The sequence below is a fragment of the Platalea leucorodia genome, assembly GCF_965183815.1.
Source record: "Platalea leucorodia genome assembly, chromosome: 8".
In the NCBI taxonomy this organism is placed as follows: Eukaryota; Metazoa; Chordata; class Aves; order Pelecaniformes; family Threskiornithidae; genus Platalea; species Platalea leucorodia.
The window spans coordinates 17906247-17933417 of record NC_138830.1 but is presented as its reverse complement, the minus strand read 5'-3'; the positions used below and the strand labels follow the sequence as shown (position 1 = coordinate 17933417).

The 27171-nt window shown below is 36.7% G+C and overlaps 1 protein-coding gene across 2 annotated transcripts; it reads left to right on the top strand.

Moving 5' to 3' along the window:
• Positions 1–180: 180 nt before the first annotated feature.
• TRPC1 (transient receptor potential cation channel subfamily C member 1) lies at positions 181–24104 on the top strand. 2 transcript variants are annotated; one of them, XM_082319603.1, is made up of 13 exons: positions 181–372; positions 2181–2335; positions 3586–3687; positions 4543–4745; positions 6152–6283; positions 7539–7734; positions 9359–9695; positions 13556–13695; positions 15833–15976; positions 20062–20237; positions 20395–20596; positions 21152–21346; positions 22189–24104. In XM_082319603.1, exons 1-13 carry the CDS (start codon positions 237–239, stop codon positions 22414–22416), a joined length of 2346 nt encoding a protein of 781 aa, XP_082175729.1. In that variant the 5' UTR covers positions 181–236; the 3' UTR covers positions 22417–24104. The 2 variants fall into 2 exon arrangements, with proteins under 2 accessions (XP_082175729.1, XP_082175730.1); XM_082319604.1 differs by lacking the exon at positions 22189–24104 and having other exon boundaries at positions 21283–21396.
• The last annotated feature ends 3067 nt before the right edge of the window (positions 24105–27171 follow it).

Genomic DNA, 27171 nt, shown 5'->3' with positions numbered 1-27171 from the left:
GCCCCGGCCCCCAGCGGCGCTCCTCCCGCGGCCCCTCGCAGAGGGGACGCCGCCATCGGAGCCTGCGCAGTGCGGCGGGGAGCGGTCGCCCTCCGCCCTGCCCCGCCCGGCCGCGGGGCTGCGAGCGCCGGGGACGGCCGCCCCGCTCCCTCCGGGCTGGCAGCGGGCACCGGGGGTCGCGCTGCGCCGCGCCGCCGCCGCGCCCGCGCTCTGATGGGCCTGGCGGAGCCGGCGCCATGGCCGCCTTGTACCAGAGCGCGGACCCGTCCGCCTCGGCCTCGCCGAACAAGCTGCTGGCGCTGAAGGACGTGCGGCAGGTGAAGGAGGAGACCACCCTGGACGAGAAGCTCTTCCTGCTGGCCTGCGACAAAGGTACCGGCCCCGCCGCCCGGCCCGGCCCCGCCTGCCGCGCCCTCAGGGAGCGGAGGCCTCGGCCGCTCGCTCCGAGGGCCCGAGCCCGCCTCCGCCCGGCGGCAGCGCCCGGGCCCGGCGGCTTGGGCGGCGGCTGGGGGTGAATCCTGCGGGCGCGGCGGGTGCTCGCCGTGCCCCGCTGCGCGGCTGCTGCTGGGGGGCGCCGCGGCGCCTGGCCTCGCCTCAGCGCCCGGCTCGGGAGGCGCCCCGCATCGAGGCCGCCCCCCTCCGGCCCCGCCGCCTCCCGCTGCCCCCGGTTCCTGCGGGAGCCCGGGGCAGGGAGGCGTTGGGCCGGCTCCTCTGTTTGCGAGGGAGTTCGCTTTGTGTCAGAGGAGTTCGTAAGATACTTGCGGTGTTCACTGTTAACAAAGTGTCTGTGAGAACACAGCTGTCGTAAAATTGGGGGCTTATCTAGACACCCCCAGAATGAGGGAGACTAGTTTCCTGTGATTTGCACCCATGGTGGCGGATGGGAAGGGATTTTCCTTTCTAAAATATGCAACTTTAAGAATATATTTAGTTACCCTTAAGTAGAAAAACAGTCTTAAATCAAACTGATCCTAACATGTCCAAAATGTTGGACTCTCAGTGGGCTTTTAATCATGTGCTGAATGGTTATGTGTACTTCAGGACCTAAGCATGGTTGTAGAAGCTGGCGTGTTTATACGCGGAGCTGTCTGCCGGCCGTGTGTTTAGGTTAGTTCACAACCTAGGAGTATTTCTGCGGTGACGTTAGCCCGCGGCCTTAGGAGGTTTGTTCTGGTGCTCTCTGTGGCGGGGTGCCTTGCTGTCAGACGGCTGGACTGCCTGCAGCTGTGCGGCGGGTGTAGCCTGTCCTGAAGATCAGGCCGAGCCGTAGCTTTCCCTCTAAGTGTAAACAGAGGCTCAGGGAGCTAACAGGATGCACAACGAAAAATGTAAAAAAAAGTAATTGTCTATAAAACAGCTGGTTTAGTACTCCTGCAGACTCTGTACCTATTCTACTGCACGTAGAAGTCTTCTACATATGCTTCTGTAAGTATTCTACAGTAAGGTCTGCCTCCTATGTTGCAAAATAACTTGTTACCCTAGAGACGAAAATCGTTCAAAGCTTTTATCTTTGGCAAGAAGAATCAATTAAACAGAATAACACTAAACAGGGCAGCCTGGTGTGTCTATGCTTCAGTCAAATAGGGAAGTGCAGCCTATGTGCATCTTACTGCAGTTAGCTTTACTTGCTCATCAAACTTGCTAGCTTGAATTTTATAACATTGCAGCATCGTAGCATACCTGCTTTGATGATATATACGCTAAAACTGGAGTGATACAGGGAAGACTAATGTGGCTTCTGCTCAAGGGAGGCGCAAACCTGTGTATAGCATTGTAGAGAGGGCTTCTCTGAGCCTCTGGCTCTTTTGAATGGAGAAGCCTTCTCTGATGTAGTTGAACTTGATGTTTCCTGTGTCTCACAGGGTATGGATGAGCTATTGCCCCAGTTTTGAAAAGTACCCATGCTTTTGTGTGTGTTTGTTTTTAGGACTGGAACTAAAAAGGTGGATTGAAGTAAATGCCTTAGTGCTTTCCTGAAAGAGACCTCCTGAAATATCTTTAGTTTCCTCCCTGATGAGAGAATGCTTATCTACCTTGACTTCTTAATTGTCTGACACATTCAACGTCTGTTGTCAGCTATGGAATGTTGTCTTGTTTGATGGTAACTGGTACTTACAATGCTCACGTGCTTTTATTGCTTTATAATAATACTAAATGACATTCATACGTTACTTGTGCAGGTGACTATTACATGGTTAAGAAACTCTTAGAGGAAAATAGCTCGGGCGAAATGAACATAAATTGTGTGGATGTGCTTGGACGAAATGCTGTTACCATAACCATTGAAAATGAAAACTTGGACATACTACAGCTTCTTTTGGATTATGGCTGCCAGGTACACAACACATAAGTTATTGAAAATTTTCAGTGTAGTCCTTGATCTGTGTATTCTATTCTTTATATGTCTTCTCTGTTAATCTGTCAGAATTTGGAAGGAAATAGAATCTGTCTTTATAGGCAGTTCAGTTCTTTTTCCATTTAGTAATTGTGAAAGTGTTTTCTTCTCACTAATTTACTTTTCTAGTGAGATTTTATTGGTATGGCAAGTGTGTAAGTAACATTTTCAATGATGTTAACAAGTTTGAATTTTATTTTAAATGTTATTCCTGTTGCAGAGAGAATGTATACATTATCTTAAAGCAAAGTAAACGGTACATAGTCAGAGTACATCATGTTAGAAAGTGTAGAATGCAGAGATCTCTTTGGCTGTGGAGTATAATAACTTTTCAAATGGTAGCATAATTAGAAAAATGCACATTATATTAGATGATTTCAAGTTAAGGCAGGCATGCATTTCTGCATTGCTTTCTTGTGAAACTTGATTTGTGCTTGATGGCAGAGGCAGTTTCATACCAACAACACTTCCTTAACTATATGCAACATCTCTGCTGCTGCTGGGAGAGTAGTAGCTATGATGACTTAAGTATGTAAGACAGGGAGAAGTAGTTTCTTTTGTTAGGTTGTTTGATATTGGATGGGGAAAAAAGCAGCAAGCTTTCCTTTCCCTGGATCTCCTTTTTAGTGGCGATAATAAAAGCTATGTCTTTTATTTTTAAAGTAAAAATTTGGATTTTCTAAAATGAATTAAAAAAAATAATATCAACTGTAGGGAAAATGAAAAGCTGCTTAGCTCAACTTAAGAGAAGTTTCAGAAGTAGTTACCAGCCCAGAAAAAAAAGCTTGTGTTCCTAGCTTTACCACAGAATGAAGTATCCCACATGCCGGAGTTGTGTTAGACAGACACTTGCTTTTAACATTTTTAATAACCTGGTGAACTGTCCCTTAGAACTTGATTTTTGTAAGTATCCTGCGTCATCTTTGCTGGAAAGTAATTTCTGCAATTGGTTCTGCTGTTCGTGTAATGAAACAAATTGTCAGTAATGCTTTGCTAACTCCTGGAATGACAACCTGAATTTGTATCCTGATCATATACGTGGTGATAATACAGAACATTGTTTTAGTACTTTAAAAAATAAATTAAAAAATAAAATATAAAAAAGTAAAAATGCAGTCTGGCTTCAGATTGACTCTTTATGTTGTTTAAGTTACTGCTGTTTTCACATATGACTTGTTTTCTTTCCTTAGTCATCAGATGCACTTTTGGTGGCTATTGACTCGGAAGTGGTAGGAGCTGTTGACATTCTACTTAATCACCGACCAAAAAGATCCTCCAGGCCAACCATTGTAGTTGAGTGTTGTTATTCCTTGATTTTTGGTTGGGGAGTGGGGGCTATTGCATTTTGGGTAACTGTAGTATTTAAAACAACATTCTTAAATGAAATTCTACATCTCTGAGGTGATAGAATCTGTACATTAGGGATTATTTTTATATCTTCTTTTGTCTTAAAGGATAGAATATGTTATTTTTCTTTACTGCCTAAGGAATCCAGTGGCTTTATACGTGCCAAATGCTAACAGATGCCTAGTTAGTCCAGAAGAGAAAAAATATAGAGTGGTTATAAATCTTTTCTTGTAGACTGTTTGCAAGGTAATTAGCAGCCTTGGCCTGTAACGGGTATATTCATGTATTGAAGCTTTGTAGATTTTTTGAGTAAATCTATAAACAGCAAATCTTCACCTTGAAATTAATCAGTTGAAGCTTATCTTGGCAATGCTTAAGTATCAAAGAACTTCTAAAAGTTCACAAATAGAGGTGGAGGGAGGGAAGGAATAAGGCATTGTGTAACAGAGTATGGTACAGTTGGGATATTTTTTCTACGCTTAGATAGTAAATACAATAATTTTTTCTCAAACGACACTTTTTGATATCACGCATGTATATTGGAGAAGGTAGGCACTGAATGTCAGGTTTTCTATGTAAATAAATGAGAAAAATTTCTGTGTCCATTTTTATTTTTCCAGTATTTATCTGGGAGGTGTTTGAATGTTGTTACAAATTTTTCCTTATTTTCATGTTATGAAACACAGGAAAATATTTTGAAGGAGAGATTCATTGTTGTACAGTCAAAAAACCCCTTACGTCTAAACACTGTAGTAGAACTGTATGTAATAAATTTAGATACTTCCTACATTTTATTCCAGAAACTAATGGAACGCATTCAGAACCCAGAGTACTCGACAACAATGGATGTGGCACCTGTCATTTTAGCTGCTCATCGTAACAACTATGAAATTCTTACCATGCTGTTAAAGCAAGATATATCATTACCCAAACCTCATGCTGTAGGCTGCGAATGCACACTGTGTACTGCAAAGAACAAAAAAGATAGTCTACGACACTCCAGGTAAGACTTACTAGTCATAGACAATAATGAAAAAAATTCTTGTCTTAATTCTCTGGTATTGCTTGGGTCAGATTCAGTATATTTCCTTTTTCTCTTTAAGGTGAGGCTTACGAGTGGATTCCTTTAATATATTGTAGCCTTTATTGTGAGAGATGGTAGTTCTTGGGGATGGGTTGCGCTTGAAAAGGCTGGTGGGAGGCAGTGGCTTGTTTTCATTGTGGTTTTATACTTAGTCACTGTGCATATTAAGCTAAGTGCCTTTCCTTTCTATCAGTTGTGTCACAAACATTCCAGCTATCTTTGGCTTGGGAGCATAGGAACTATGCAAATAAAATTTTTCTTAAGTTAGTTAATACTTGGGTTTTCTTGAGCCAGAATGAGGAGGTGGATAATTCTGTATACTGTTTCTAAAAGTGTTTATGTAGCGTGGATTGATGAATGCAAGCTAAAGACAAGTTTTTTTGTTTTTTTTCTTCACTATTTTTGAAAGTAGAAAGCTTTTTAATAAAGGTTCAAATGAGGAGAAGGATTTACCAATCTTAACAGTATTTTGTCTGGTTAACTTGACAACATATTTGAGAGTTGAATACAATTTAATATGTGAGAGTTGGGGTGAAAAATCACAAAGCTCAAAGATCGCAATTACAATATACAATTAATTATTACATAATTGCTCCAGTATGTATCCAAATTACTGAAAAATAAGGGAAGTGAAAGGATAATTGTTACTGGTATTCAGCTACTGCAGGCCACATTCAGGTATCCATCTGATACCCCCTGTCATTAACTTCAGTATGAGAAAAGGTGTCAGCGTATCCCAAACAAACAAACAATAGAAATGTTTGAGATGACAGCTCTTAGTTTGAACTAGAACAGATAACAGACTTTGTTTCAGTGTTCTTGAGTTGCTGGTTTTGCAAGAGGAAAACATTCCTTCAGATGCTTTCCCTGAGTTTATTTTTTTTGTATTGCACATTAAAGCTCCCCACTGTTTTTAATTTAGTTTGTTAAAATAGAAGATCGCGTTAAATGCTTTACTTCCCTCTCTTATTTCCACTTGAAGAACCATAAAAGCTACTGTATAACACTTAAAATATCAAAATTCTTCCAATACTGTTACCTTAATTGATGGCCTTCTGCTGATGCACTGATAACAGTTGAAGGAGTGAGGAAGAGGGAACCAGTTTGGCCAATTTTTGGTACTTAGAATAGGGATTCGAAATATGTGAAGGCCAGTATCTTCCATGACATATCACATTTAATGCTTGTATTGTCTGATTTTAAGAAACGCAATTGTTTTCTCTTTCAGCTGACTGTTTTATGCAAACTTTTGGAATACGTTCTGATCTGAAACTGCTAATCAAATGTGAAACATCTTCATTTTGCTTGCTATTCTTTTATCGCAGGTTTCGTCTTGATATCTATCGGTGTTTGGCCAGTCCTGCTTTAATAATGTTGACAGAGGAGGATCCAATCCTGCGAGCTTTTGAACTTAGTGCAGACTTGAAAGAATTGAGCCTTGTTGAGGTTGAATTCAGGTAGGAATTGAAAACACAAGCCAACTTTAATACTTTTATGAAGTTACATGTATAGAAATTTGTATGCATCAGAAAAGGCTTATTCTTAATTTTTTGTAATTGGAGTGTTTAAACTGATAGTTAGATATAATAAAAAGATATATAATTTATGCCTCATTAGCAGTCATTATGACAGTTTAATTACTTCAATTCTTTTAGGTGTAGACAGTTCAATGTGTATAGTTGCACCAACAGTTCAAATTTCAGCTCTACTCTGGAAAAACAAGTAGAAATGATGCTAAATGCTGACTTCAAGATCACACACCTATTAATCATATCAATATCTCATTAGTACTCTGCACTTTTTTTCCCCTGCATCAGGGTAGAAGTATGCAATACCTTGTTTATACTGACCTGACTCATGTTGGGAGTTGTTTCGGTTATTGTTTCTTAATTATGCTCCTTATATTATAAGACTCTGAACTAATATGCATATGTGTGTAGAAGATTTTGTGCTGAAAATGCTTTGTCTATTTAATGAACAAATGCTCAGTATAATGTTATGTTTAAACTATAGTGGTTTGTACTGTCTTGAAACTTACCAGCACAAAAGCTTTCTGAGAACATGAAAGTAAATGTTTGTATGGGGTAAAATTGTACTTTCCTAAACAACATATGAATTTTCTGTTTTTATAGCTGATTGTCTGTCTTAATAAGAGTTCACCTGTTGCATTTTTGTGATACAACTTGGCACTAAAATGGATTGTGTGCCAGGTGAGACCAGCAAATCATGTGGTTTCTTTTCTTGTGTTTATTATATTAATAAATAGTATTCAGTGAATAGACTTTTTCAGATGACAGGAATAAAGCAAAACCCAAAACAACTTCCCTTCCAAGTGGAAAGTCCAAGTGATGACTTACCAGTGCCATATTTTGTGATTACTACACTTTCTCATATCCTGGAAATAATTCTAAGCTTTAACTCTTTATATGGAACTCATAAGATAAGAATTTGTATACTGTAAGTCTGTTTCTCAATTTTTCTCTGTCTAGTGGAGTTGCAAACTAAACTGAAGCATAATTGTCACGTTACATGGTGAAACCTACTCAGAGTTGTCTTTGAAATGTTTGGACCTTGACATATGACTGTTGGGATTTGGTGTTTTTTTAATTTGTCTTAGCATAACATACAATCCCAACCAGAAATGGATAGTTAATGGTTTAATGGAAAATAAGTAAGCACTGTAATAGTACATACTGTTTCTGTGTCTTTCAGAAATGATTATGAGGAGCTAGCTCAACAGTGCAAAACCTTTGCTAAAGATTTGCTTGCACAAGCACGGAATTCACGGGAGCTGGAAGTTATTCTGAATCACACATCTAGTGATGAACATGTAGACAAGCGAGGATTGTTGGAAGAGAGGATGAACTTAAGCCGCTTAAAACTTGCGATCAAGTATAATCAAAAAGAGGTTTGTCTTTGCAGTAATTTGATAGGCTTTCCATATCGTATTTTGCTAGTAATTAATTTAATTTGTTGTTCTGCCTCTAGACATAGAAGTGGAAATAAATTTGCAAGAGTTATAGGAGAGATGGTAATACACAGAACGTCTGCATGTGAAACAGGGAAATGATGCAAGATACTGAGTGTTTCTTCAGTATTTACTGTGGAGAAGAATGTAGTATTTTTTGTATTGGAGTATAGACTACTGCTGTTTTATGAACAGCTCTGGTAGTGGTAATTATTTGTTCAGATCCTCATTAAATCCTTGCCTAGGGAAGTATGGATCCTTAGGTGCCATACTTGCTTGTCATTAGCTTTGGCTTAGGCCTCGTCTGTGCTGTTCAGTAATTATGTTAGACCTATGCTGGTATAACTGAATAGTGCCTCTGTTCCAGAATAGTATTGCCTTCTTATGCCATCGGTATGGAACTTATTTTATGCAGTTGGTCATGGTTGTCTTTATCCCTTGACAAATTATAACTCTAGTTTTGCTGTACCAGAAGGCAAATGGGTATTTGTGAGATTCTAGTACGAGGACCGGAGACAGAAAGTTTTCTTTCCATGCAAAGTCCATTTTCAGTTAGCATTTGTAGAAGGCTTTATAATTCTGTCTGTTCTACATACCTAGGCTTAAACTGTTTGTGAAACTGTTAAAATGCATAGTGTTTAAAAGTCGTCAGCTGTAGTTATGGACATTTCTGGTATGCATTAAACAAGCATACTGAAGTATTTCAGATCTTCTGATTTTGAGCATAACTTGTTTTTACCACAGTGGCTGGAGAATAACAACATTTTTTATGTGGTATGAGGAAAGTATCTTTGCAGAATATGTTTTATTCCTGGCAAGTTTACTATAGAGACAGTTTTTTGTGATGCTTTCTAAAACGTGATGACAATATCAAGGTTCGTTTTGTTGATATTTTTTAAATTAAATGACAAACCATCCTCTAGTGAAATACATTCTTTTGTAACTCCATGCCACCTGAAATTTGAAACTGCATTTGCGTAACCTATATAACTTTCAGGCCAAAATGATCTTCTTTTGAGGAACTGATACAACATAGCTTACTCCAATTTAAAATTAATGCTGCTGAATAGAGCCATAATGATTTTAAGAACTGATATGTATAAAACTCCTTGGCCACTTTAGTCCTCATCTTACAAGGTGGTGTGTTTTACAATGTGGATAGTATTTTACAATAACAGTATCTTATTCTTCGGATGAGGTCGGTGTATTTTATAATAACAGAGAACAGAGCTGTCTGAAGTATGATGTTATTTATATGCTAGATTTCTAAATAATTAGAAATCAAAACTAATTCTTAACCTGAAAACCGTTAAAAGTCTAGTATGTATAATTCATGTTCAGTTGCTGGCTTTAGAAGGAAATTAAAATAATGGATGTTTATAATCATAGTCCATAGCACTTTTGTTCTCTTATGAGATAATTATTTCAACTTAATATTCTTGCCTTTTCCTGTTCATTGGTAACTATACATAGTTTGAAAATTAATTTTAATAATGTAAATTAGTAATCTGTATTAAGAAACCTGAGACTGATTTTGTTTGTTTGTTTCTTTCCCCCCCCCCAGTTTGTTGCTCAGTCTAACTGCCAGCAGTTTCTAAACACTGTATGGTTTGGACAGATGGCAGGCTATCGGCGCAAGCACACATGCAAGAAAATTTTGACTGTTTTGATGGTTGGCATTTTCTGGCCAGTTCTGTCCCTGTGTTACTTGTTAGCCCCTAAATCTCGAGTAGGTCGAATAATTCACACTCCTTTTATGAAGTTTATTATTCATGGAGCTTCATATTTCACATTTCTGTTATTACTTAATTTGTACTCCCTTGTCTACAATGAGAATAAGAAGAATACAATGGGACCAGCCCTTGAGCGGATAGACTACCTTCTGATAATATGGCTAATTGGTAGGTATGACTTGAGTAGACTGGATGACAATTGCTGATGTTGATTGAACAATAATGATTTGTACTACCTTATGAACTCATTGCTTGACTGAAGTTTGCTCTTTGGAGGATAGTGTTACAAAAAAAAAACAACAACAAACAAACACATTTTGAGGAAGGGGTGCGAAGTGTTACAACAATCTCAAGGTATCACAAAGTGAAGTATCAGAAACAGAACGTTATTGGATCTAACAGTGGAGGAATGTGAATTTTTCTTCAGTAGGACTGATAACACTCAGAATGATGCAAGTGAGATTCAGTTGTGCAGTAATAAGTTAATGTAAAAGCTGTGCATCTTCCTAGATATTTTTAAATTCTGCTCTTTTTAAAAAAAAAAAAAAAAAGAAAAAAAAAAAAGAAAAATACCATGAAGGCAAAGCAAGTGTGTGTTCCTCGGATTAATAGTTTTGTAACAGATAAGAGCCTGTCATCAACAAGTTTTCCTTGGTGCTGAGGAGTAAAATTAAGACATCGCTTTAGATTTTTTCCAATAACTTTTCATGAATAGGTAGTATTATTTAGTATGTAGGTGATATAATCACTGTGAGTCAAGCTTGGTTTGTTTTTTCATCAGCCAACAATCCACGAAACTTAATTTCTTCCAGCTGTCTTTTACAAGAAGTAAACCAACGCTCTTAGATACATGGTTTAACTTTTAGGTTGCCCTGTGTGGAGTCAGTAGTTGAACTTGATGATCCATGTGGGTCCCTTCCAATTCAAGATACTCCGTGATTCTATGAATTCTATTTAAAAGTAGTAGGAATGATCTGAGCTTCTTAATTACTTGCGTGTCTGTGTATGGGATTATGCTAGAATCTGAATATTACTAATAAAATTATTGTTTCTTTGAAAATCTAGCTAAGATCTTTATATAATCATGAAGTAGATTAAAAGTATTTGTGCATTGTATGCAAGTTAATTACATTTTTTCTGGTTTGTAAATAGTTGGAGTAAGCATGCAGTGACGATCATAAAATCAATTCCTGCACTATTTTCATTTCTATTTTAATATGCTCTAACTAGATAGAACAGGAGGATTCTGTACATTTTTGTTGGACTAATCCAGCTTTAAACAACTGCCAAAATTTAGGGTTCTACAAAATCTCTTTCATAGTTGTAAACATGAAATTTTTATAGCATTCTACTTAGCTCAGGGAGAGGAATTTGAATATATATACAAAATTGCCAGTTTAGCGGTACATCAACAATAAGTAACAACTCAGTCTTTCATGACAAATTCTGTAATGCTTGATTTGAAAAGTAATTAATGATATGATTTGGACTTGTTGCAGAGTTGGCATATTGTTTAAAGAAAAAAGTATATGTTGGGTATGTTTATGTATGCATACGTATGCATGCATACTCCATCTTAGACTAATAAATTGAAGGTGTGCATTTACCTCATCCTTGTTTTAAAACACAGAAACAAGTATTATTTTCCCATATTATAATTTTCCATTTCTGTATGTCATTGTCACCAGTTATCATAATGGTACCTGAAAGGTTGCATGTTAATTCTGGTTGATGCAGTAGAGGGAGCACAGGTATAATTTTTGTTGAGTACTCATGAACTTTTGTTTTGGTTGGAAATTCATAAAACCTTTTGACATGTTTTTGGTTGGTTGATGTGTGTTTGTTTTTACATTAAAATTTGGTAGATAAATTCATGGAAACTTATACCTTAATGTAAGGTAATTAGATATGTATCATTTGGATGACTGGACTTGTAAAAAGCAATGATACAGTTGAAAACACAGTTTCTATCTAAGTAGTTGTGCGTGGTTTATTTGCTATTTTAGGATTTTTTTTTTTGTAATGGTGATTCCTTTCATTTTGGAGCTATATTAAAACTGTTGAGTAGTTCATGCAGGTTTTGGAAATACCCGGTACCCCACACAAACGCATGCAGGTCTTAAAAGAAACTTGAAAACTTCAAATGTAGAGTACAAATCAGTGTTACAGACTTCTCCTTTGTTTTGAGATTAAATATGTGATTTTAGAAATTCTTTTGTTCCATCACGTCCAGTGTAGGCAGGAAGTGTATCATTAGGTGGTCTTGGAAATTTCAATGAAAGGCTATAGAAACTTTTTATTTTATTCATGTAGTATTTTAACGTGGATTTTAGATAGGATTGAGACCTATCTAAATGACCTATAAATAACATAAATCATTAAAATCAGGTTATTTCTCACATTATTGAATCCTGAGATTTTTTTTTAAATAGTGATTGCATTTATAGCTTAAATGCATGTTTTGTAATCACGTATTGTACTGTTTCCTTACAAATAGCCAGTAAGTTGAAAAAAAATGTATTTAGAAAATGTGTGACAAAATCAACTGGAATAAAAAGAACTGAGTAACAAGGATTTACCTATATTATTGTTTTCCATAGTTCAATTAAAATGCTTTCTAAAAATCAATGACAAAGTGGCCACAGCAGAATTTCTAACACTTAGTTAGCAGCAAGTTTTGTGTTCTGCTAGATTAACTTTCAAATCGTGAATATAGTAATTCTCTAAGTTATTGAGCCTAAATCTTGCAAGTGTCTTCCCTAGCAAAATAAAGCAAGAGAACTCAAATTCTTGTGTGTGTAAATAGCATCAATTATAGTATCTTCTACTTCCTCAGCTCCTTCTACTGATTCTGTAACAAATTTAGTGTAAAATACATGGTGATCATATGGAGGGGCACAGAGGTTCTGGTTTAGAAATATTTTCTTTATAACCAGGAAGAAGAGAGATTTATACAAGTCTTTTAATGAACTGTGCACAGGACACTTTTTTTTTTGTTATGCCTTCCAACATTACAGTAAAGCTGACTGAACAAATAAAGTCATGCATAAGTGTCTGCTATTTTTTTTTCCCCCCACTCACTGGGTGTTGCCCTTACTGGACCAAAGTTTTAGAGAAGTTGCAAAGTCCTAAAAGCTGAACCAAGTCTAACAGTTTTTAACTACCATTTACACACACGCTGCTTTTCTTCTTGTCCTAAATATAGTAACGTACATCTGAAGTACTCAAAAAACCCCATTAAATAACTGATTATTCATAGAAATCAAAGGCGCCATTATATTTCATCTAACGGTCCTTTCAAGTTTTATAAAAATATCAAGTCTGTAACAGACATTCAGGTAGTAAAATTCTTAGCAACTGTATTTTTCCGTACAGCCAGACATGGTTAACAATGGTAAAATTCAGTTTGCTATAAAGATCCTGAATATTTAAATGTATGTTGCTTTAAGTTAAACTTCTGATTTTTGCAATCTTAAGTCATGGTCTCTTTTCTCTGCTAATGTTGTTTAATACCAGTTAAGGTAGGAAAAGTTTCTACATTTTGGATCTTTTCAGTAACAGTTACTGAGCTGATTATTCTTAAAAAATATTTTATAATACCTACATGCTTCCAAAAAATACTTGTTACTTTATATAGCAATGTAATGCTTTCTATAGTGCTTTTGGGAAAAGGTGAGTACTTTTCATTCAGAAAAAGCATTTGTATTCTAGCCCTCTACCTTTATTTAAATTTGACCTTTTCCTGCCCAATTTTTCTCCTATTCATTTCCTCTCATGCCCTTTTTTTATTGGAGGATGTGTTTCATAGTTGGAAAGTAGGCTTGAAAAGGTTAAACACCTCGTTGTCTTATGATTAGTGCTTGTAATGCAATGCAATGCTTTTAGTACATTTACTAGATTACTCCATTTCTTTCTCTTTGCTGGCATATCATTTACAAAAGCCAATCAAAAGTGCTTTAGTTTTAAAAGAATATCTACTCAGTGTGATACAGTGCTTGACTTCCCTGGCTTGTTTTTTTTTCCTGCAGGAATGGTGTGGTCAGATGTTAAAAGACTCTGGTATGAGGGTTTAGAAGACTTTTTAGAAGAATCCCGTAATCAGCTCAGTTTTGTCATGAATTCCCTGTATTTGGCAACTTTTGCCCTCAAAGTCGTTGCCCATAACAAGGTGAGCACCCATCTTCATAGGTTTAAAGCTCCTTGGGACTGACTGGGCAAATATAATTTTAGTACATTGCTGCAAAATATGTGAAGATACATTATGTGTGGTATGTTAGTAGTAGTATGTTGTAGTTAAGGGTACTACATTAGTAATAGCCTACTATATGGATACAGTTTAGGCTTCCGAATTAAATGTTCTACATGGTATATGCTGTGTAGTTGTCAAGATCTCTGGTCTTGTTGTGTCTTGGGCTTGAAAGAGAAGTTGATGAGGCAAATGGGAGTTAGACAACACATCAAGACATGTCCAAGTACTCGGGGATCCTAAACAGGGTTACTGTTTTCATTGTAAGAACTGGCTGGTCTTCCAAATGGCTTGATTCTCCTTTGGGGAAATCTCCTCATACCACTCATCTAATTTGGCATTTGAGCTCACCTGATTCCATAGATCAGTACTATGCAGAAAGCTAATAGTAATCTCTGTGTTTAGGTTGCCTAACACTTTTTTGTTACAGAAAGATTTATTTAGCTTTTGATTACATATGTTGAAATGTCATAAGTGATTGTGTGGGGGGGTTAAATTGTTTTTGGTTTGGTGGGGGTTTTTTTGTTTGCGGGTTTTTTTGTGGGGTTTTTTTGTGTTTTGTTTTTTGTTTTTGTTTTTTGTAGTAAGGAAAAAAGCCCTGAGACTGTAGAGGAGCCTTGTCTTTTCTCTGTGAAAAACCATCTGGATTTGATTGAAGATATAGGTTTTGAAAATGATCATTCCCATTCTGTTGCATGTGTTGTTAGCTGCACAGCACATGGCAAGCTGCCAGACCCATTGAATATGAATATTTTAGCAAAATTCAAGCCAGTGCAGTAGCACCATTATTTTGTATTGCAGACTGTGAGTTGACAGCTGTCTGGCAGTTGGTAGGGAAATAAACTGGTTCCGTTCTTCCCAACTTGGTGTTTGGCTCATTTACCTATCCTTGCCTTGATTCAGAGGCTGGTAATCATTTGGAAAGGAAAGCTTCATTTCTTGGGCAAAAACAGAGAGAGAATGCCATGTTGGGCTGCCTTCCCAACCATTTGCTTTGCAACCAGCACATGTCTGTAGTAGTAGTTCCTTTGCTGAGATAAGAGCCCTTTGCTGCTAATTTAAGTTGTAACCTTTCTGAAGATGCAGGATTCCTGTCCTATGTAACAGGCACGTGATGGCTTTTTTGGCCACTTTTATAAAAATAAATTTTGCCACATAGTTTATAAATTATTTAGAAAACCAAATAAAAATGCTTGTTTTACATCTTAGGTCCATATTACAGGCACTGAAGATGTAAGAAATAAAGGAAGAGTTTCTGTAGCAGGATTCATACGCATGCAATTGCAATGTATAAAAACATGTTTATCCCTGTTTCTTGCCATCCTTGTGCAGCACACTTTCGGGCAAGTTATTTTAAAGCAGCTTTCAGTAACTTAGTTTTTGAAAGTCCATTTTGAGGCAGCAGAAGCTGTTAATACAAATGCTGAATATTTTCAGCCAAGCCGAAAGTTAGGGATCTGTGGATATTCCGTGAACAGTTGAATAGTACCTAGTGGATATACTTTAAGGGTGTGTTTACACCAACAGTTTATTTGTGATTTCCATTCTCTGTAGTCATTCATAAAATCCATTGAAGGAACCCCAGGTCCTAAGTCTTTCTAAATCTTTCTAAAACTGGTTAAGACCAGCCGTCATCACATTGCAATTGCATGTCTGCATGAGTTTTCTTTGCAGCATTTTAATGTTGTTTTTGACTGAGGCCTATTACACTAGACAATGCACATGTTTATAAAGTACACGAGTCCCTGTTTCAACAAAGCGTGCAAAACAGTAGAAGGGAAATCAGAACAGAGGAATAAATGGTTTGCTGAGCAAGGGAGTGGCAGGGTTAGGTGCTGAATTTAAATCATCTGATTTCTGGCTCCCTCTGGAATGGCTTTTAAAATGCCTTTGTCTAAAAAAAGTGAGATATCTGAAAGAGATAAGCCATCTATGAATGGTATGTGTTAATTTCTGTTATGCTATTGCCTGTTTTGGAGGCAGAAGTAGGGAGCGGCACATGGGTGCATTTCTGTATTTATAATGTCAGTGATGTCAACTTGTCCTTTTTATATTGCAGTTTCATGATTATGCTGAAAGGAAGGACTGGGATGCATTCCATCCTACCCTAGTGGCAGAAGGTCTTTTTGCTTTTGCTAATGTTCTTAGTTATCTGCGTCTCTTCTTCATGTACACAACCAGCTCTATTCTGGGACCACTCCAGGTGAATATCATTACTGCTTGAGAAAATATTAAACTTGATCTTAATTTGCTATAAAGAGTCTTACTGAAAAGAGAAAAACAAGAAGTTAAAGTAAGAAAGTCAGAAAGTAAGAAGTAGAAAGAAGTGATATTGCATTGAAGTTTGTTTTTTTAATCTCTCATGTAAAACATACTGATTTAGATGGAAAAAGGTAAGAAAAAGAATGGAAGACCTAGTGTAGTTCACTTTCTTATAATATTTTTCCATGGTAACTGTACCTGTACTGTGTTTTTGTTTTCATGTGTTGTTAGCTTAACATACTGCATAAGTGTCTGCAGTTTGAAAACTGTAAGGATCAGGTTCTTCCTGTAAAGTTCTATGCAAATGATGGTCCTAACTTCTTACCTCTAATGATATAAGATGAGTTATCTCATTATCTCTAATGAATGAGATGTGTAGCAAGGGAAGAGTAATCAAAAGCCTTTTTGTTTATGTCGTGTGATCTCGCTGAAGTTTCATGTTGAGTTGAATGGTGCAAATTGCTTTGGTTTCAAAAATACAAATCTCTCAAGACTATTGAAACAGTCATCTCTTTATAGCCAATTATAAGAAGGGAGAACGGGTTTCTTCTTACCTGGAATTTGCTGGAGCCTTCCAGTGAGTAATATTGACGGTAAAAAAACCCACATTTTAATTATGTAATACATTTAATTCAGTCATCCAGAGGTGGGGGGGGGAAGCAGTAACAGTCTTGTGTTGTGATGCTGGAACAGTAGAGACCACAACAATTTCTAAGCTGAATTCAATTTTTTCACTTAAAGTTGGAATTTAATCTGGTTTTGTGCAAAGAATTTAATTTTATTTTCCTGATTTGAGAGCAGACATGGAGTTTTCTACTGAGTTTATGCCATGTGGTGTTTTTTTGTTAGTTGATTTCTTTTTTTAAGCACAGACCCTCTCATCTTAGTCTTGGTGCTATTCATCGTGATAAACTTCAGATAAACTGTTTGGACCCGAAGGTGCAATATGACACAATGCAGAAGGTCTAGTACCTTTGGGAGTAGTGGAGGGAACCTGGACTATTATTAAGACATCACATTTAGGATGCAATTACCTCCCTCAATCCTTTTTAGACTAAAAGGAGGAAGAAAGCTTCCCTCTAAAAATATTGTGAGCAGAAGTTGCCTCTTATTCCACTAGCGACATTTTTTTCCCTTCTGTGGTTTTTCTGTTCAGCTTGAGTCCTCAGCACTGACTGACTTTGTTACTTTGCCAGTGAAAAGCCCTTACAAACTAAAGCACCTGTTATTAAAAGCATAGCTTACTGAAAAAAGCTTTGCGTAGGTATACTTCCAGCTTCTCTGGCCTCGCTTCCTGGGAGATTTATGACGACAAATCAGATCAGACAAGTCACTGCTTCCCTGAACAAATTTTTTTTTTTTTTTAATTTATTTGTTTATTTATTTTCCTCCTGATAGCGATAAAATTTAGTTAATATAGCTGGTTGTCAACATCATCACTGGCTTTGCAAGTGTCTGTTGAATGAAAAGACGCTTGGAATAAATAGGGTGGTCATCCAGTGATTATACTGATGGAATTTGTCCTAATAGGTCATATCAATGCTTTGTCCTCTCTTCTAATGAACAGGACTAGTTTTAAGAGCTTTGTGGCAAGAGGATGATCTGAAAGGATCCTGCAAAGAACATTATCCCTATTAAGCATAAAGGCAGAATATTTGGGAGCAGCATTTTTTAACTCTTGCTCTGCAACTAGAGCTATACCAAAGGAGGTTCTGAAGTAAATAATTTTGGCTTGGATCACTAGGTCTTGTATCAAGGCTTTAGGATGTAGCTGAAAACCTCCAGCTTGAAGGTTTAGCTCATTTTAATGAGTTAGAGTACTTTATCTTGCTGCACAAATAGTTATCTTCTAGAATATTTTTGTTTCATACAGAATAGTCCTTCTTTGAAAAGCAAAATAATGGCTTGTTAAATTGGTCTTTTTAAAATCATCGTAAAAAGCGCTTTAAAAAGAATGTTCATAGTTCTCGTAACCAGTTTAATATTATTAGAAGATGCCTGTTTCTCCTCTCAGGGTTTTGTTTGTTTGTTTTACTTCTTGCCCTTTTCTCTCTAGCTGTGACTATGTTGCTGTTAATTATTCTTATATTCTCTCTTTTGTACATTTTGAAATGGAAATGTACTTGCATACTTTGAAAAAAAAAAACCTGAAGTCTTGATGTTGCAGTAAGCATTAGGCTTGTTATACAAATTGATTGAACACTGAAGTCTCTCCACATTTTAAAGAGATTCACTGTTTAATGTGCATATTTATTTATGTACTAGATCTTTCACAAGTTTTTTATTAGGAGGCTATGTTATGAAATTTTCCAAGTAAATAAAAACAGTCAACAGTCACCCCATTCAGTGGCACACTGAAGCTTATGTTATTACTGTTGGCCAGTACAGCTTGTGCAACAACTCTTACAGTATTTTCTGAAAGTAGGTCACAAAGTTCAAATGGTGGTAATCAAATATGGCATGGAAACCCAACCGTGTGTGTGAGGGAAAGGCAGCTACTATGTTCTCTTGGCTATTAGAGTTATTTTTAAGCATTCAGCTACTTATTGATTAATAAAACATATTTTAATACAGATTTGTAAGTCGGCTGTGTGTGGTGGTGTTTTATTATTAACAGAAGATAGAATAATATTCCCCTAGATTAGTTCCTTAGATTTCAAATGCTTAGAAATTCTAAATACTTAGAAAGGAAGAGCATGACTATATGAAGAAAGCAACTGGTATTTGGGCTGTGTTGTTACACTCTATTCCAAACAAGATAGTTTTGGGTGGTTTGTACTTTTTCTGCATTCCTGTTTGTCTACTTTGTCTCTCTCTTCCTTGCAGCCATGTGTCAGTTAGTGTTTTGTTGTTGTGTTTGGGTTTTTTTCCCTTTAAAAGGATAGATGTGATAAAGCAGTATGATGGGGATTATGTTCATCCTCTGACCAAATGAAATAATTACTGCATAGCTCTGCCTACAGTTGCAGATTCTCCATGTCCGCAAACTGCAAAGAATCAGAGAGAATCTGCTGCTCAACAGGGGTACTCAGTGAGTTTCCAGCAGCATGGGAGGGAGCAGGAGTTGGCACTTCATCTCCCAGTAAACTTGTACTTGCAAAACCTGACCAGTGATACAATTCTGGACTATGATTTGGTACAGATTGTGATTCATATAGGATTAGGCTTTCCACACACTGATTTATATAGAAGATTAGATTTACCCAACCCCATTTTATATATTTGCATTCTTTATAATGGTATAGTGTTCTCTGAAGAAGTTTGTAGGAAGAGTAATTTAAATTTAAAAATGTGTTTATGCTGTGTTTGTGTAAAAATTTGTGGTTATGACAAAAGTCAGTCAAGGTCTTCTCTGCACTGGAAAAATACACAAGCATAATTTTTTTTTCTTTAAAGATATTGTGTTTGTAGTGTTGCGGCTTCTGTATAGGATATTTTGAAATGGAAACTAACGATCTGAATTCAGTGTCATACCTTCTATGCTTTACACCCTTCAATTTTTATGTGCTTACACACCTACACATTGTGTATATTTAAAATCTTACATAAAACATACAGTGAATTAATTCTGTGTTCTGCAGATGGGCTTTGCTGTACTATTTTTTGATTAGTGATGAATTAATCAAAACGTTTGGAATCATAATTCAGTGTCCTCATCTATGATGGTATTTATGTTCAAAGGCATTTCATTTACTGCTTTTATCTATTGACTTGTGAATTCCTTACTGCCATTGGTACTACAAGTAAAGAATAAGGTATACATTCTATTGCTTATAGTTAATTGAAAGATATGAACTTATCAGATGATGTTAAAACTACTTAAATTTTCTTTTAACATCTAGAATTTTTCACTGAAAAATGGTATAAGGGTATCTCCTGATTTTGGCTATGTTTAGCATCTTAAAATTTAAGTTAAACATTTAAAATGTAAATAGCTATTTTTTTCTTGATTAGAGGCTGAAGGGGAGAATACAAACAAAAATAACTACATGTTTTACTAAAATTGGAAATAAATCTATTTCACAGATTTCAATGGGGCAGATGCTACAAGATTTTGGAAAATTTCTGGGCATGTTTCTTCTTGTCTTGTTCTCGTTCACAATTGGATTGACACAACTTTATGATAAAGGATTTACTGTAAATGAAGAAAAGGACTGTGCGGGGATTTTCTGTGAACAGCAGAGCAATGACACATTCCATTCGTGAGTTTGATATCTGTGCAATAGCTGTATTGTTCTAGCCCTTAATTCCTAGTAATTAAACAAACCTGGAATATTTACTGAATTTGAATTTACATTACGTAGACTTACTTTTGATGTTTGCTTTACCTAACCAGATTTTTTTTTCTTGTTTTTATAGGTTTATTGGCACATGTTTTGCTCTGTTCTGGTATATATTCTCCCTGGCACATGTAGCAATCTTTGTCACACGTTTTAGCTATGGTGAAGAATTACAGTCTTTTGTGGGTGCTGTTATTGTTGGCACCTACAATGTGGTGGTTGTGATAGTATTAACTAAACTCCTTGTGGCAATGCTTCATAAAAGTTTTCAGCTGATAGCAGTAAGTGCTTTCTGATTAATTACCAATAACTGCTAGCTGTATCTTTGGATTTGATATGAATTTCTTCCTGTGATGTGTAGACTAATCTACAGACCTCCACGGATGAGCTCTGTCTCTGAGCTCACAAGGGGCATCTTTCCTTCAAATATGAACATTTTGTTTGCTTTGATCCAAATAAAACGGATACTTTTCATGTTGAACATGTGCAAGGCTTTGGCCTTCTGGGGATTGAAGAATTTCTTGATAACAATAACTGTTCAAGTCAAGATGCTGTTCTTGATAAGGTGTGGTGCTTGGACATTTGATAGGGGTTTTATACCTTCATAGCTGAATTTTGAATTTGCACTAGAGTATATAGTGAATTGATTTGTTTTGTATTTGAATTATTTAATATTAGTAACAGATTTATTAAAATACTGTATGATCTATACATTAAAATACTGTATAATCAAAGTTAAATAATGGTCAGTTTTTAAGGTATGGGAAAATAACACTTATGAAATAGCCTGTTAATATTTTTGCTTCTGATCTCTGTTAATGTTTCTGATGCTTTAGAATCATGAAGATAAGGAATGGAAGTTTGCTCGTGCCAAGCTTTGGCTTAGCTACTTTGATGACAAATGCACGCTACCTCCACCTTTCAATGTTATTCCCTCTCCCAAGACTATCTGTTATCTTTTCAACAGTCTCAGTAAATGGATCTGCTCTCATACATCAAGTGGCAAAGTGAAACGTCAGAACAGCCTAAAGGTAAGAAATGATTGGGAAAGCTGTAGGCTCTGAAGCTGGAAAGGTGGTGCTTGCTAAAATGAATCAGCAAATTGCTGCGTGAAGCTGCGTGTCACATGGTGAGTGCTACTAAGATAAATAGGAACTATAGAATAATGTGTGTGGCATCCAAAATATAAATGAATAAGTGTTACCTATTTCTACTTAAGTAAGATTCTATTAACTTTCAGTTTTGGGAATTTCAACCCCCTTCCCTCCAACCCCAATTCCCCTAGAAATAGTCTGGAAAAAATGCCTTGATTGATTGAAAACTCATAGAAACCTCAAGGAAGTATGTGCTAATCTCAAAAATGGTGAGAGTAGAGTATTCTTTGGGGAAGGTAATTGGTTTTAAACACGTTACAGAAGTGTCAAAATAAATAACCGAAAAGGATCACTGAAGCCTGTCATTGTTGGGGGGAGGGATATTTTTTTTGCTAAATAAACAATTTTTTTTGTACCCTGTAATGTTGCATACTAATTTTGCCTCTTCTTGCTGATTAAAAATAGCATTAAATAAACTAAATTCAAAGACTTTATGGAATGTGCACTGAGAAACATTCAGGATTATGGAACTCTTAACTGCTCATAGGACGATTACCAAGCCAGATAGATTAAAAATTTTCAATTTTGCTGGTACAGCAGATGATAATTTAATTTAAATTTTGCTGGCAATTTCCATGCATTGTACATTTGTGTGCATTAAGATGTATCTATAAAATAGCTTTGTTATTTTGTTCATATTTATTCTCTCTATAATTGTATACAGGCTTTAGGGCTCAAAAATCACTTTTCCGTAGTAAATGTGTAATGTTTGTTTAAAGGAATGGAGAAATCTGAAGCAAAAGAGAGATGAGAATTATCAAAAGGTGATGTGTTGCTTAGTCCACCGTTACTTGACTTCCATGAGACAGAAGATGCAAAGCACGGATCAGGCAACTGTGGAAAACCTAAATGAACTGCGGCAAGACTTGTCAAAATTCCGAAATGAAATGAGAGACCTGCTTGGCTTTCGAACTTCTAAATATGCTATGTTTTATCCAAGAAACTAAGGCCTAACTTTTAAACAAAAAGTGTGTACTTTTAGATACCTATAGGTGAAAGTGTTGACCTAATTCTGTTGCCAGACCAAATAGAAAAGGAGATTATTGCACAACAATACGATTTGAAAATGCGTTTGCATGAGTTGCAGCTAGATGCAGAAGTGGTGGAAATAAATGCAAAAACAGATAGAGTAATTTTCTTAAGCTCTTAATCTTAGTGTGTATATAAAATTTGTATATAGGAGTTTTTTTAATGTTCCTCAGACTGTGGCTGTCGGGTGTCAAGAGCTTCAGAACTAGCACAATCTGTTTATTTCTTCTATTTTTGCTGTTTGTTCCTTTTTGATACTTGTTTTTCAAGTTGTGGGAGAAGATAGGCTTTTTAAGACAAAAATCCAGCCTATGTTTATTTTTAATAGAAAAGTCAGATATAGAATAATAGAAAATTTCCAGCACAGTTGGAAATTATGTTTGACTGTAGGTTACAGTGCATGCAAAGACTGTATGGCTCTGAAAGAGGCAGTTCTAGTGCCAAGTTTTGTATGTTACCGTTGACTGTATGCCAACATTTGTAGAATACAGAAAAGCAAATCATCAAGTCTCTTCCCTTTCCTGGGAACATTGAAATTTTGAACTCAAAACAGACCAACCATTTCTTGAATGTTTATGGTTATATGTAAGACAATCAATTCCTGCTGGAATTTTTCAGTGGTGCCTCAAAAGTACATTTTACTATACATGTTAAGATTGGGAACAGAATTTTAAAACTAACCTGTAAACTTTTAATGTTTAATATCTTGGGTTTTTTAAATCTGGATGATAAATTATTTGAGTTATTAAAACCAGTGTTTTAACAAAAATGAGGTGGAGCACGTGAGTGCTGTTGTTTGCAATGCTGAACAATTCCTGTGGAACACTGTACACTTCTTTCTGTGAGAACATACAGTGAATCTGGTCATTGGACAGATGTCGTTTAGAAGGGCCTGCTTTAGACAGGTTTTATATATCCTACTTTTAAACTTGTCTTTCTTTTTTCACTTTTTTGGTTTGTTTTTTTTTTTTTTTTACCACAGTTGTTGCCAAGCTAAACATTTTTTTTGTGTCAGGAATACTATGTTTTGTGAAAACATTGATTTGACTTTGCTCACAATGGACAGTAAGGGCTTTGTGGATTTTCTGTGCTAGAGGGTCCTATATGGCTTTATATGCTTATACATAATTCAAGTTGACAAATTGTAATTGAGAAGTGTGAGGTTCCTGTATTTTTAATTATGAAATAAGTATATTTATGACAGCTGAAGGATTGATTGACAATTTTACTGTTATGATGGTGCTCTTCTAAAATGGTCTTATGTCCAGAAGGCGCAGGTAGCCATAGTGGTCTTCGACTACAGTTGATTTTGGGAGGTTGATAGAGTGGAGGCTTACATGAATGTTTACTTTTTTGAAGGAATTCTTATAAAACTCTTTCTTGTAAAGGTAATATATTTTCTGTACTATGAAATTATGTATATCTGAACTAGGGTTTAATACTCTGCTTCCAGAAGTCTTACAGTATAGAGGTATTCTGATAAGTTTGTTGGCTTTTCGTGTGAATAAGAAGCTAACCTCTTGTGTTCAAAGCAAAGAGGATCGCTGAATTTTGTATTTGGACTCAGATCTCGTGTTTGAATGATACACCAACATAAAAACTATGTGCTGTGTATGTTATGTATATCCAAGAAAGGAAGCAGACAAATAAAAGCTCTTTGAAAAAAATGGTTGTATTAATATTAGTTATATTTGAAACACATTATATCAGGTACCATATTGGAAGTAATTTCTTTGTCATGTTACGATAATAAGTTTAAGGAAGGTAGCTGGTATTAATGTTATTACCTTTTTTTTTCTTGTGGAACCATCCTGTTAACTTTAAGTTCATTTAAATGTCTTCATGCAGTGTCTTGACGTGATACCTGAGCTAATTCCAAACAAGCTAGGTTGGATTCTAGATGCAGCATTAGCTGCTGGGCACTCGGCTCACGCTGTTCAGTTCTTCTGGGAAGCTGGGTATGTTTATCTCTATGAAGCAGCATGCTAATGTCGCTATTTCGAATTGCTTTCGATATGTTAAGCAGAGTCACTCGGAGCTAGCTTGATCATTGTCACGTGGCACTGTGTTCTACTACAGTGTAGAGGTGTCCTTGGGAAGAACTGTCCTATTTCAAGGCACTTTTGGGGGGTTTGGATTGGATCTGGGGGTTGCAGAATTTTTATTTGTCCCTGGAATACGTACCTGTAAAGTGATAAATGCCAGAGAGAGAGAAATTTGTTCTCCGTAGTACCTTAGTTGTATGACACTTTGCATCTCTGCCTTGTTTGAAAGCTGTCGCGGTCTTCCTGTCTACTTGGCTACTAATCAATACAGACTGCTTTGTACTAGTTAGTCAGCCTTGTCTTGCCATTTAGATTTTCCTAGTTCACGTGTATTAAATATGCTATTGCTTTCTCATTTGGCAATTTAATACTGGCAGTTCCAAAAGTAGTCTGCAGACGTTGGGGCTCCGAGATCTCCTTTATGCACACTCACAGAATGGTTCTGGACGTGAACAGAGACAAAATTTTACGTGTCTGTGATACTTGTTTTAAACTGGGATGTCAAAAAAAAAATAAAAGTTTGGGGAAGCTGGAGTTTACTCAGCTATAGGATGCAGAATTTCTTTGTACAAATTTTAGTGCAAGTCATGAAAGGACTAAGTGGGTTTTCTGAGACTACTGAAAAATGTTGGTTTTACTTTCCTTTCATGTTAACGTCTGTTTTGTCTTAGAGCTAACTTTGCCTTGATGAATGAAAAACAGAGATGGAAATTTTCGTGCTACCTCCATTTGCAGCAGAAAGATCAAAACCATTCATTACTGAAAGTCAGCTTACTTTATGCTCTTGCTAAACCATGGTTTTGGTTATTATTTCTGTTGAAATTATTTCAGAAATTGTATTTTGGTTAGATAATTTTCATTCTGTTTGGTTACAGGTTGGGTTTTAAATGTCTGAAGTTTACAGTCACTACATCTGCTTTTAAAAACTTGTAGTAGTTGTTACCTGTGATTTGTAACCGATTCTTACTTGAGAAAACTGGCACTGCTCTGTGTTTCTTTAAGTCCTGGCTCCTGTTCCCTGTTGCAGGGCTACTGCTGTCAGTGCTTCGATTTCGGAAAGAAACTGGTCTAAAGGGAGTGTTGAGAAGAGAGGCAGGAGCTTTCCCTACCTGCCATTTGGGAGAGGAGGAGCAGGCTGCCAGGCTCTCCTTGCTTCACTGAAAAAAGTCGCATGACAGATGGTCATGTCATCATAAATAAAAATAGATTATTGTAGTTCAAGACAGTTCCGAGCATGATTTCCACATTGCTTCTCCCCAGGCTGCTGCCGAGAAATGCGGAGAACACTGTGCATAAAACCCCTTAATCTGTATAGGAATCAATACTGGAAAATTAAAATTACAATTTAAAATTTTTTAAATTACAAAATTACGTCTGCTTAGCAAACAAATGTTGCTGTCATTCCCATAGAGAAATGCTGTTTGGTTTAGTCAGTAAGGCAAAGGCCTAGCAATCTGTACTGTGTGGTTACAGCGCCGAGCTGTTTGATGTGAGCTGCCAGCACAGCCTTTTTGTACCTTTGTGCCTCCCTCCGATTCTTTTGTCTCCTGCCTAGCCACCCGTGACGTCTTCGGAACAGACGCTGCTGTGCTACCGAGTTGCACTGTGGCAGTACCTCTTGGCATTAGATACGAGAATCACGAACTGAAGGAGAATGGCCATCCACGTTCCATTGCTGAAATAAGCAATGAGTACAGTGAATAAGGACTGTGCCTTTCATTACAGTTTCCTGCCCATGGTTACAGATTGTCAAAAGAACACCGCTATGGTATTTATATTTGAGGAAAACAAGTACTTGAAGGGATCTTAGATTTTGTTCCATCCATGTCATTTTTATTAGTGTTCAAGTTTTACCCGGTTTGAGAAGCATGTATTTCATATCTGCTTTTGACCAAAATGTTCTTCAGCTTCTCAGTATCAATCTCTACCTAGAATCTGTTTCTATTCCTCCATCTTTGGTTATAACCTTTCAGTTTCAGAGTAACAAATAACTCTATACAACAGACAGATCTGACAAAGATCTCTTAACATTATAACGTTGTCTAACTGCTTCCAGTCTGTTCCGTCCCTTATTCTCAAAATAGCTACTTGTTCAACCTTTTGCATATAGGAATTAAATAAATGAGACAGATATGCTATTGTTTACACTACTGGTGCCAGACTGAGCATATCGTCCATCCATTCTCAGCAGAGACAAAAATGTAACACTATTTGCATGTGTACTTTACTGCCACTAAATTAATTCCTTCCTACCTCCTCCCTAATTACCTTAGGGAACTTAATAGTGACATTTACTAAATAGATTATAGTCATCAGTAGAGAAAAGCATGGTGCTGTTCTACAGTTGTCTAATTCTTTGAAGAGTAAATCCAGTTCCTGTTCAAATCAATGATTCACTGACTTCAATGGAAGAAAAATCAGGCCCTTAGTCAGCAAGGAAGTATAGTATCAGTCATGCTATGCAAGACCCAAACCATCAAAAGCATGTAAATGAGGAAAAAAGAGTTTCTATGTTTAGCCCGTCCCACTTTATACATAATGAATAACTAGTTGGTGTATGATTTAATCTTAAAATTTTTTATTAAGCACAGATCATAATGCAGAAATCCATGTAATAAAACAACTTTA

Coding starts and splice junctions, on each gene's coding strand:
- TRPC1 (XM_082319603.1), top strand. CDS start 237: ATGGCCGCCTTGTACCAGAGCGCGGACCCGTCCGCCTCGGCCTCGCCG. Junction 4,746..6,151: donor GATAGTCTACGACACTCCAG/GTAAGACTTACT, acceptor CTTTTATCGCAG/GTTTCGTCTTGATATCTATC. Junction 15,977..20,061: donor CTATTCTGGGACCACTCCAG/GTGAATATCATT, acceptor TCTATTTCACAG/ATTTCAATGGGGCAGATGCT.